At 33.9% G+C, this 12,990-nt stretch overlaps 1 protein-coding gene across 1 annotated transcript; it reads left to right on the top strand.

Moving 5' to 3' along the window:
* Positions 1-921: 921 nt before the first annotated feature.
* Positions 922-1,481, top strand: LOC121476757 (mitochondrial import inner membrane translocase subunit TIM14-like; the record flags this gene model as incomplete). The annotated part of the gene is made up of 1 exon (XM_041730824.1): positions 922-1,481. A coding segment is annotated over one exon (468 nt), but the record flags the coding sequence as incomplete, so codon positions are not given.
* Positions 1,482-12,990: the final 11,509 nt, after the last annotated feature.

Here is a 12,990-nt window from a genome sequence, read left to right on the forward strand (position 1 = left end):
AGAAATAGATCACATATATTGTTCTTTTTTTTTGGTTTTCAGTATTTAATTATTACTGCAATTTAATACATTTTACATGGTTGTATATCACCCCAAAATCTTGCACATATAAGTTATGGGCTGAATTATGATCTCTTATAATTCAAATATTGAATTCCTAATCCCCAATATTTTAGGATTTCACTGTATTGGAGCTAGTTTTTTCATGGGTAATTAAATTGAAATGAAGTCAATAGCGTGGGCTTTAACCCAGTATAGCAGGTGTCTCTTTATGAAGAGGAGAAAGGGATACAAGACACACTCAAAGGGACGACCGTCAGAAGACACTGAAAGAAACTATCTACAAGCCATGGAGAAAGGCTTCAGAAGAAACCAACTCTGCTGAAATTAGACTCAAATTTCCCCTGTCTGAAATTGTGAGAATATAAATTTCTGTTGTTTAAGCTACCCAGTCTGTGGTATGTTGTCTGATACCCCTAGTAAACTAATACAGAACATATATTTATTTACTTGGGATATGCTTTTAAACCTTATTGTATATATACCCTTCTGTATTATTGAAATAAATTTCTCATTTCATAAAGTTTAATAATATTCTAGGAATAAATAAAATACCATAAATATTCCATTATCATTTTTTGCATAAAGCAAGCCTTCTTACGTAATTGGAGATTTTAGATGATAATAAAGTATATTCTAGCAATACCTTTCCTCTCATTTATATGGTAATAATTATATTGGGAATCTGGGAAGTAGAAATTTAGTCATATATGGTCTCTCAAAGGAAAATACATCTACTATCATTGTATGTCTTTACCTACTACTATTGAATTACATGGAAATTATCAATGGACCATGGACCATTATGTTAGGATGGCTGAAACTTCAAAATGACATCTTAAAATACCCATTAATTGCGGTTTGCGTCCGCCGCTGGCGGGGCCGCTTGGCTGGCGGGTAGGAGCGTGCGAGCTGGCTGCGGCCTTGGGCTGGGATGAGCCGCGCTCTCGGTGGAGGCCGCGGAGCCGAGCCGGAGCCACGGCCAGTACCGTGGTAGCTGTTGGACTGACCATTGCTGCTGCGGGATTTGCAGGCCGTTATGTTTTGCAAGCCCTGAAACATGTGGAACCTCAAGTAAAACAAGTTTTTCAGAGTCTACCAAAATCTGCCTTCAGTGGTGGCTATTATAGAGGTGGATTTGAACCCAAAATGACAAAAAGAGAAGCAGCACTAATACTAGGCGTAAGCCCTACTGCCAATAAAGGAAAAATAAGAGATGCTCATCGACGAATTATGCTTTTGAATCACCCAGACAAGGGAGGATCTCCTTATATAGCAGCCAAAATCAATGAAGCTAAAGATTTACTAGAAGGTCAAGCCAAAAAATGAAGTAAACTTGTGATGAATTTTAAGCTCTTGTTAGTTTATGTGTATGAGTGCTAGCTTTTTATAATAAAATGCCTCAAAGCTACAAATTTTAAAAATGATTTAACACAATCTAAACCAAAGCTTTGATAGAAGTTTCTTCTTAGAATTTGGAGATTTTAAATCAGATTATACAGAATATTTGGAGATTTAACACTCAGTGATTATGGATAAATACATTCCATTTGAATAGAAATAGACCTCCTCTGGCTTTGAAGGAGCCCCCAATTTAATGGGATACTGAAAAACTGGAAATTAAAACACAATGTGATAAATTCTGCAGTGGAATTCGCACAGGTTGTTATAGGAGGGATTTATCTTATTGGGAGAAAACACACAGGTTTTAATAGGATGGGTTCTTATTGGGAGAAAAGGCTGCTCAAATTTGAGAAACCAACCTCACTGCTTAGATAAACCTTAAATCTTAAGAGTGAGTTTAGCCACAACTTTGACCCTTTAAGAAATACATCTAACTCTACACACATATATATGAATTAGAATTTAGATTTCATACCTTAAAAACTGTAAGATTTGACAGTAGAGGTCTTGTTTTTAATCAAGAAGTATTTCATTGTATTGAACTAGCCACTTAAAGAAACTGACAGTTTATAAATTGGGTTTTGTTTTTTAAGTTTTTCCATTTGTTATGACCAAGCTTTAATACAATTAGCAAAACTAAAAACTGAAATCGCTCAATTATGAAAATATTCAGCTTGGACTATTGGAAAATTTGTAAGCTCCTATTTAAATGACATTTGAGGGTAAACGGCTATTTGTCTAACAAACTATCGTAGGATTTTTTTTTTTTTTTAATCGTAGGATCTTTTTTTTACAATTTATTTTTTTTTTAATTTTTATTTATTTATTTATGATAGTCACAGAGAGAGAGAGAGAGGCAGAGACATAGGCAGAGGGAGAAGCAGGCTCCATGCACCGGGAGCCCGATGTGGGATTCGATCCCAGGTCTCCAGGATCGCGCCCTGGGCCAACGGCAGGCGCTAAACCGCTGCGCCGCCCAGGGATCCCTTAATCGTAGGATCTTAAGCAGAGGACCTGTATAAGAACACCTGAGGTAAAATAGTCTGTGGCCACCAGCAGGAATATTTTCTTTAGCTCTAAGATATTAATTTATACTATCATGTGAACTTTATGTCATGTTAAAAATTCTCATAAATGGAGAACACAAAACTTTCAAGGTCAGATCAAAATGGTGGCAATCCTATTTAGTATTGGAATGTGTTTACCTGCACTTCAGATTAGGGTTATATCCGCCTTCTCCGTTTCCTTAAAATCTGATCAATTCCACTTATGATTTAGAGTAGGAGAAAACACCAGCTTAAGGCAGCCATGGCTTTTATAAAGTTGGATAAATCTTTTTAGTTCTTTCTAGAGATAAGGGCTATGAAGGTTAATTTGTTACTCAAAGTAGTTTTGTTCTGTGAAGTTACTGGAACACTGAAATTAGCAAATACTGAACCATGTGTTCATAGGGGAATTAAGGTTCCTCTGAACCTCTGGGCCATGTTTTTATCAACCAGTCAATATATAGCTTTGTTTAGCTGTGTTTCATATATAAAGACATTTATGTCGTTGATTCATTAACGTTAAACTTGCAGCCAACCCTAACACCTGTCATTACGTCACAACCTTCTTGTTTAGGACTTCACTAGGCTTGAGGGCCATCTTAAAGTCCCGAGTAAGCACAAAAATGTGAAAAACTTGGCATTAAATGCACCATAGAAGGGATGCTTCTTTACAGTATGGTAACGGAAACAAAGCAAGCATCACTTTGGGCATTGGGTAATATAAATTCTTCACCACTCTGCATGTCCCTGAGCAGGAAATTAACTTGGGTGTTAATTCTGGGGTTACAAATAAATTTTGACAAGTGAATTTGCAAACAAGGACTCTAATAACAGGATCAACTAAATTGGCTTACTAACCTTTTTTTTTTTTTTAACTAAATCAAGTTTTAAGAAAAGATACCAATTAAAACTTTTAAATTAGGGGCACCCAAGTGGCTCGGCATGATCCCCGATCCAGTCCCACATCAGGCTCCCCATGAGGATTCTGCTTCTCTGCCTTTCTCATGAATATAATGAAATCTTAAAAAAAAAAAAATTAAGTTACAACAAAACAAATTTTTGAAAAACACATGGGAAGTGCGAGAACATGCCCACAGGCAATCAAGCATTAACTCTAAAAGGGCAAACTTCTATACTGGGTATGCTTATAGGTGTTTAATACAAATAGCATGCCTGTTTTAAGGCAAGTATTAAAACAATGAAAAAATGCTTTTAAAATAACACTAAAGCACAAGAGCACGTTTTTCTTTCATAGTCATCAGTTTTATTTCTTCTAGGTTTACCTTTTTTAAGTAGAAGAATCTACATCTCATTATAGAGTATGAAGCAAACCTACCATATTTTTCTTGGGAAAAAGTCACCTGTGTGAGGGTTCCTGATCATAGTGGGTAACTGATGCAAGTATGATCTGTATTAAGAGAGCCTCCATCTTTTAACTTTTTAACAAAATATGTATGTATAATGTTAACATTTATTGACTACTTACAGTGTACTAGGATTGTGCAGGTTTGGCAAGCAAGGAAACAATAGGTTAAGTAAGGCCCAAAACAGTATCTGGGTGACAAGGCTGGTCTTTCTCAAATCTAAAGTCCATTCTGTTAAGCTGTACTGTGATATCTGTCACTAATTTGATAACCAGGGATGGCTTGGTGTTTTTTTTGTTTTGTTTTTGGTGGTAATGAAATTTGAATCTGGAAAAAAAAAAATATATCCATTAATTTTCTACTTAAGTTTATTTGTAAATGAGACACTTTTTCATTTTTTTAATAAGTAATCTACTTCTGAAATAGCAAATAACTTCTCAAATTTTGGTCAAGCTAATTATTTCAATAAATTTAAATATTATTAAGATATTATTGTAATGACATAACAATAGAGATACGTTGTAAATAGCTTGAGATGAGAATAGGTAAAAGAAATTTGAAATCATGTTCAGTGTTCATTTCAGTTTAATTTCCATTCCCAGTAATATCATACCAAATGTAACAATTTTTCTGCACATGTAGCCTATGTACTTCAGTATTTGTACTGCCTTATTAGAGAAAACTGTATATGTATAAATTATTTTTCTTTTGCTATATTTTCAATTGTATTTGTTTGTTTCAATTTCTTGCATTTCCATAGTTCTAGAAATTACAGAATATTTCTTATACTGTGTTCAGCAAATATCTTTTTTTCATATGAAGAATCAGTTACAACTCTGCATTGTTACAACTTGCTTTCCTCCAAATGGATTGCTTTACAATTGAACAGAAATTCCAAAACTTTTAAGAGATAGCCACCATCACTCATATCATTTCACACTATGTCTTTGCATAAGAATCATCAGAACCCAATATGCCAAGTTTCTGTATCACCAATAGTGTCAATAAGGATCCATTGCAGATACCATCTGAAGTCCAAACCTGGCAAGTATTGACAAGTATTCTATAAATTTTTACCAATTTGGTATTTGGGATTGACTTTTACTAATTAGATGAAAACAATGGGATGGGAGATATTGTCCAGGTAGTATTTCTAAAACAGTGAGAGAAATAGATAAAATAGCCTCAGATGGTTTATGTATTAAGGAAAGGAGAGGGATGCCTGACTGGCTTAGTTGGTAGAGCATGCAACTCTTGATCTCTGGGTTGTGAGTTCAACCCCCATGTTAGGCATAGAAAAATATTTTAAGTAAATAATTTTAAAAAGATGTATGCAAAGAAAAATAAAAGAGTTAATCTAATATATCGAAAGTTACAACATCAAAAAAGGAAAATTATTTATCAAGGAGTTTTATGGTCATATTTTTTAAATGCTATTGTTATGAAAAGTTCAGTGAAAGACAAAGATCTATTGAAATTCTAGGTATTAGAAAATCTGTTTGGAAGGTGCCTGGGTGGCTCAGTAGGTTAACTGCCTGCCTTCTGCTCAGATCATGATCTCAGTCATAATTTTAGAGTTCTGGGGTTGAGCCCTGCCTCAGGTTCCCTGCTCAACAGGTAGTCGCTTCTCCCTCTCCCTCTACCCCTCTCCACTGCTTGTGCACTCTTTCTTTCTCTTTTCTCAAATAAATAAATATTTTAAAAAAGAAAATCTGTTTGATAAGTAAAAGTTTCATAAAATGTATGCAATCCAGTAGACATTTAATAATAATTTATCATTAAAGTAATGTTTTATATATCTAAGATGATTGTGGTTTAATGAATATAAGTAGAGGAATAAGACAGAATTTCTTCAAATGCATGGTAGTTATTGAAATATATATGGCTGATAATCCATAAGTTAATTGTCTTCTACAACGCACTTTAGGTTTTTTAAATTAGTAATGTTTACTAAGGATATATAACTGTTTACAAGTAGAAACCTCATTAAAAAAAAAAAAACTTGTTAAAAAAAAAACCTTCTGGAGTCTTGAAATGAAATATTGAAATTACAATAAACCTGAGGTTACTCCTTTTTATAATTATTTTCCACATTTTGGAAATTAGGTTATAGCTACCAGAAAAAATACATGTATGTATGAATTAGAAATAAGAATTGTACAAAGCCCTTTAGGGGACATCTGATCTAGATGGGACATTGGGCACATTCTATGACCTTAGTGCTTTCCACTGAACCTAAATAATTCTTAAAATAGTTTCATAAACATAAATTCCAGCGCTTCAAAGAAACAGAAACTATACAGAACCTAGGAAGATAAAAAATAAGTAGAAGTTAATGGGGAAGATGGTAAGAAATAGTCTTTAGACACGATACAGCAACTAATAGAAGTGTTGTAGCAATTTCTGCAGAAACAGGGGCAAACCCCTCCCCCCCAACACACAGTCAGATACGTAGACTGATGATACCACACACACATAAAGGGAGTATAAAAACACTTGCCACTGATATACTTGAAGTCTCTGGAGCAAGAAGGCAGGCCTCGAAAGCAAATTTTACATGGTGAAGGATTTTTTTATAGTGATTAGTGGTGAGGCCTGAATGAGGGTCCCCCCCTGTAGGTAAGAGCTGATGTGACTTGAATTTTCAACTGGAGCCAGAGGTAGGAGCATCCAACAGTATTATCCACTTGAGCAGATATAGAACAGACAGTAAGATGGAGGGTGAGGCTTAAAGCTGTCAGCAGAGATATACCAAAAATGAGGTCAGATTCATTAAGGAATTATTTCAGAGAATTAAAAATGAAACAACACTATTGTACTACATAAGGAACTTATCATTAATTTGCTCATTTCATATATTCATTGAATATTTACTCTATGTTGGTTAATTACAATCTACACACACTCCAAAAGTTAACCATACCATTTATATTTAATAGAATATATAAATTTAACACTCAGGTAGGTTAAGAGGTTAATTAAAACATTAGGTCTATAACTGAAAAGTGAAAAAAAATGATTTTTTAAATTAAAAGTCAATTATTTCCCTTAATACTCTACTACTTATCTAGAATGTATAGCTATTAATTCTTACTGAAAATATAATTCCAATTATATTCAATACTGTTGGTGTTATAATATGTATTATAAGTATTTCCTCATACTTTCTAAGGGATAAACCATTGTTCAAAAATCTAGCCATTTCCAAAAGAGTTGTGTTAACATGAAACATATACAAATAATCTACCATACAAATTCAAAATTATGATACACATAGCCAAAAGACTAATGTATAAAACATGCCTTTAGATAGTTTATGGGAAAAAATATTTATGATATCTTCCAATAATATATAGATATTGGTTGACAGGATGGCTAAAATTGATATAAAACCCTGCCCTTAATTTATTATTGTACTTAGCAACTCATCTTTGCTGAGGAATATTTATATACTATACACCCTCAACCAAAGGTGCTAAACTATGTGGTAAGCTGAATAATAGCCTCTTGAAAATGTCCATGTCCTGATTTCTGGAACCTATGAACTTGCTAATTTACACAGTTAGAGAGACATTACAAAAGTAATTAAATTAAGCACTCCGAGACAAGGAGATTATCCTGGATTATCCAGGCCTGCCCAGTCTAATCATGTGAGTCCTTAAAAACAGAACCTTTCTCTGATGAGGTCAGAGTCAGAGAGAGATCACTACAAAAGCTATTGTTGTTGATTTTGAAGATAGAGGAAGGGGACCACACCTAAGGAAGGTAGATGGCCTCTAGAAATTGGGAGAGGAAAAGAAATTTATTTTCTCTAGATCCTCTGAAAAGTAATGAAGCCTTGCCAACACATTGATTTTAGTTATAGTGAGAACTGTGCTAGACTTTTTAATATATAGAATTGTATATAACAAAATTAATTTCTGCTTTCTTAAGCCACTATGTTTGTGGTAATCTTTATAAAAGCCAAAGAAATTAATACACAAAAGTAGGAAGGAAGGAAGGAAGGAAGGCAGGAAGGAAGGAAGGCAGGAAGGAAGGAAGGCAAGAAGAAAAGAAGGAGGAAAAGAGATGAAGAAAGAAACAAAAAATAAAGTGAATTCTACTTCTGTCAAGTGAAAAAGTATTTCTGTAATCCTGAGGTTGATAGGTTCCAATCATTGGCTTCATAATTCCTTTTTTTTTTAAAGATTTTATTTCAGTGAGAGAGAGAGAGAGAGCATGAGCAGGGAGAGGGGCAGAAGGAGAGAGTCTCTTGAGCCAACTCTGAGCTGAGCATAGAGCTGCCATCCCATGACCCTGAGATCATAAGCTAAACTGAAACCAAAAGTCAGAGGCTCAATCATCTAAGCTATCCAGGTACCCCCTCATAATTCTTTTTAAACTTTAGCTCATTGTCCAAAAACAGAAATACATAAATAAATGGAAAATCCCAATATGGCTCCATAAGCTTCTGAGATAAATGAAAATAAGTATCATGCTAAGAGATGGCATATACATTATCCCCAGAAAATTGGTGTTCAGTAAAAAATCACATTAAAATATGTATCAGAACAATAGTGTCTCTCTTTCTCTCTCTCTTTTTTTTTTTTTTTGTAAGATTTATGTTTATTTTGAGAGAGAGACAGAGAATGCCTGAGTCGGGGAGGGGCAGAAGGAGAGACTGAGTGTCTGGAGCAGACTAACTGTATGATGAGTGCAGAGCCTGATGCGGGCTCCATCTAATGACCATGAGATCGTGAGCTGAAGTGAAATGAAGAGTTGGGTACTTAACCTAATGAGCCACCCAGGTGTCCTAGGGCAATGGTGTCTTGAGAAATAAAGCAAAGTAATGCAAAGCACATGGACAGCATTTCCAAATGCAGGAAAATAGACTCAATATATACTCTCAAGTCACTCCATCCATCATCCCATTAATCTATCAAAATATATTTTCTAGTTTTTTTTTTATACCTGATATATGGGGATGAAGTGTATAACACATTTTAAGCACTTATCCTTTGCTCACTGTGGTTGTACCTTTGCTAAATAGAGAGAATACTTGTATTTATGAAACTTGACATTAATTATAAAAAGTAACAAAAATTATAAAAAGTAACAGACATAATTACATTATATTTATAACTAAAATAATATTTCAATTAATTTTCTGTTTGTATAAGTGGCTATATATTAAAAAGAAATATTTTTCTAGAATTGAGTAATTTATAAAAATTAAGATCAACAAATACTATAGGTTTATAAAAATGTGCATATATAAAACCAATTGATCTGAAAACACAATACAGTAATTTGAGTTTAGATGCATACATTTCTGTAACATTTTGGATGACTTTTTTAAAAATTTTATTTATTTATTCATAGGCAGAGAGAGAGAGAGAGAGGTTAGAGGCACAGACAGAGGGAGAAGGAGGCTCTATGCAGGGATCCCGATGTGGGACTCGATCCCCAGTCTCCAGGATCTCACCCCAGGCTGCAGGCGGCGCCAAACCACTGCGCCACCAGGGCTGCCCCATTTTGGATGATTGATACTGATTTATTTCAGTAAGAAATTTTTGTTGAATAGAAAATATTGCAAGATTAGAGGTGGACATTTTTCTTCATGCAGTGTGTTTTTTTTAAGATTTTATTTATTCATGAGAGACACAGAGAGAGAGGCAGAAACACAGGCAGAGGGAGAAGCAGGCTCCACGCAAGGAGCCTGACGTGGGACTCGATCCTAGGTCTACAGGATTACACCCTGGGCTGAAGGCAGCGCTAAACCGCTGAGCCACTGGGGTTGCCCTCCATGCGGTGTATTTTTGTCAGAGTATTTTTTTCTAGAAAATAATTATTTTCAGTCATAAAAATAATACATCCACATATAAATAAAAATAATTATTGATTAAAGGTATCATCATAGTTTTTAATTAACCCATAAAACATACATTTTGTTGTGTAAGTAAATTAAATATTCTAAATGAAGGAGATTTTATTCCCAAAGTAGCAAATCTGATGGCAGGAGAATTATAAACATACATAAGAAAAAAAAGTTCTTACATTTAAACAAGCAAGGGGGATTTATTTTGGGTGTATATATCTTAAATTTCTTTCTTTTAAGCTTTAGCACAGTTCTATCTTTGTCTAGCATATAAGGTTCCAAATTAATTTATTTAAATTTTCAAATATGATCTATTTAAATAGATGCAATAAGCATTTATAGTTAATTCAATAAAAAATAATTCAAGGTAATGAAAAAAACTTCTGAAAAACAAAAGACCAGGACCAGACAATTTTGGTTAGAATGGGGAAGCCCACATAGAATACTAAGAGTGTGATTATGAGGGAACCCATTGAAAGGGTTGCCTCAGGAAGGAAGAGAAAAGAGTTACAAATGTGAATAAAATTGCAATTGTATAACTGCTTTGGAAAGATTAGGTAAAATAGGTTTAGATGAGTTACTACTGAATTTAGCTTCATAGTATAGCTTTGAGTTGAATTGATAGAGAAATATATGGTAGTAAAAGTGAGACCTACTTTTCCAATAAATCATTCATTTTACTTTTTAAAAATTTTTTTAAAGATTTTATTTATTCATGAGAGACACACAGAGAGAGGGATAGACATAGGCAGTAGGAGACACAGGCTTCCTAGGAGAAGCCTGATGCAGGACTCTATCCTAGGACCCCAGGATCACAAACTGAGCCAAAGGCAGATGCTCAACCATGGAGCCATCCAGGTGCCCCTTATTTTACTTTTTAAAAGATGAACCATTTCAAGATATTCCAATAGGCTGAGAAAAGTGATCAGTGAGAGAAAAAAACTCATGATAAAAATAAAGGAAATAATTGGAGAATCCATGAGAAAATTAATATTAATGAAAATAGAAGTAAATTGATGATTCACTACCTGTGATGGGATAAGATGATGAATGCTGGAAATATGTGGAAAAAAATAAGATACTGGTTTTTTGTTTGTTGTTTTTGTTTTGTTTTGTTTTTACAGATTTATCTATTTTAGAAAGAGAGAGAGAGATGGGTGGGGTGCAGAGGGACAGGGAAAGAATCTGAAGCAGACTCTCTGGGACATGGGGCTCAATCTCAAGATGCTGAGATCATGACCAGAGCTAAAATCAAGAGTCAGATGCTTAACTGACTGAGCTATTCAAGCATCCCCATCATCTCTTTCCTGAAAAATGAACATTCTAATTGGTTAGATTTCCATGCATGTTAATGTCTCCTAACTCATTCCGGAAAAATACGCTTTGCTATAGTCTGATAACATCTAGGTGAAAAACAAAGAAATGGAAATTGTATCTAACAAATATATCCTAAGACAATTTCTGTATACTTGTAGATGCCCAATTTCATTGGGATGGGATTGAAAATTACCTCTTCCATTAAAAACACTGTAATGGCACACTGATGTCATGAAAAGAATTGTCAATCATACTCTGAGTTAATCACTGATGAATACTAATTATGATGACTAGCTGTATGCAGAGACTTACCTTTATTATTTACATTGTTTATAAAAGTAAAAATGCAAGATTATAAATTAATATTGAGGTGACTAATACTTTGTTTACCTTGTTCCTATGGCTTTATAGGTAAATTGAACACTGAAGCTTATCATGAGACAACAAAGAATTGACCTGCCTTTACATATTGTTGACCATCTTAGGAATCCTCTTAAAAAGCGACCTAGAGTTTATTTTTTTAAAAAAATTGTCATTGTGGGCTATTTAAAAAATATCTTATGCTTTAACTCATAACAATATATTTTATATTTGGAAGAAAGGATAATGTGTCTTTTTCCTATATATTAGATCACTTTCACTTAAGAACTTCTTAAAAGGTACCTAACACTGTTAAATGAGATTTGCCCTAAAACCATAGTTATAGCCTGCCTACACAATTTTATTATCTACATAACTGGAGTCTCTAGGAAAAACAGACCAAGTTTCAAGTGGTTGCAAAATAGGAAAAGAGCTGAGTTCAGGGTTTTTATTATGGTTTAGAGATGGAGTTAGGGTGTAGGCTACCACACTTGAAAAAATCTTGCTTAGTTTGAATCTCTCACTGGTGCCAAAAGAGGGAACATCCAGGACTTCTTAATACAGTGCCCAAGTGAGGTACAGAAGGGGAACATATTTAGAGAGGCATAAAAGTTGTAGTAGTTAAACACCAAAAAATTAATCATGTTCCTTATAAAAACATAGCCATCTCCTGCTTCCTCTAGTGACATGATGGTCTTCATAATCATTCAACTAGACATATAGCATTAGTCTATTTTGTTCTCTACATTTTGTTCCTACTGGTTTATTCTGCACCATCTTTTGTTTTAGCAAAGATTATGTATGTGTGTGTGCATGCACACTGTTTCCCATTTTCTAACGTAACAGATGCTTTTATCCAGCATCTGTGCATTATCCCTAGTCTTCACTCCTCCAGGAGTCTGAGGATGTCCCCTTAATGGGACTAAATCCTCATTTTTCCACAGTGCCGGAAAATGAATATTTGTATCCAGTACAATATTAATTTGGTGAATGTTTCACATTTTTTCTAAGATCTAGATTATAAACTTCGTGACAAATATCAGGCATGTTTACCATTTTATAGCACTGAACATATGGCTTACATATAGTAAAGCTCATAATGCCAGAGTTATGTAGAAATAAGGAAATAGCAATAATTTAACATTTGTTTATATTTAGCATAATAAAGGGGAATACTTGTAAAATGAAATGTATATAATTCTGCTTTGAAAACTAACCATGCTAAAATTATTTCCTATTTCTTCTAAGGATATTAATATACCTGATTTAACTTTAATTGACCATTTTGGTGCATTTATACTGCCTTTACTCCAGCAACTCTAAGGCAAATATGTCCAATTTTAGCGTCCTTCTAAGAAAGAAAAATTCAAATGGAAGCATGTTGTTATTTTTTATTGCTTTTCTTGAACCAATAGTCAAATATTAATATGTGACTTATGCTTGGGCTTTGACTTATGACTTGAGCAAATCACATTTTATGTGTCTGTGAAAGATGATTGTACTCACAAGACATTGCAAGTATTGAATATCAACTTTGTATTTTAATTCCACAGGTACTAACATATTTTTAAGACAATAGAGA

The sequence above is a fragment of the Vulpes lagopus genome, chromosome 16, assembly GCF_018345385.1.
Source record: "Vulpes lagopus strain Blue_001 chromosome 16, ASM1834538v1, whole genome shotgun sequence".
Taxonomy (NCBI): Eukaryota; Metazoa; Chordata; class Mammalia; order Carnivora; family Canidae; genus Vulpes; species Vulpes lagopus.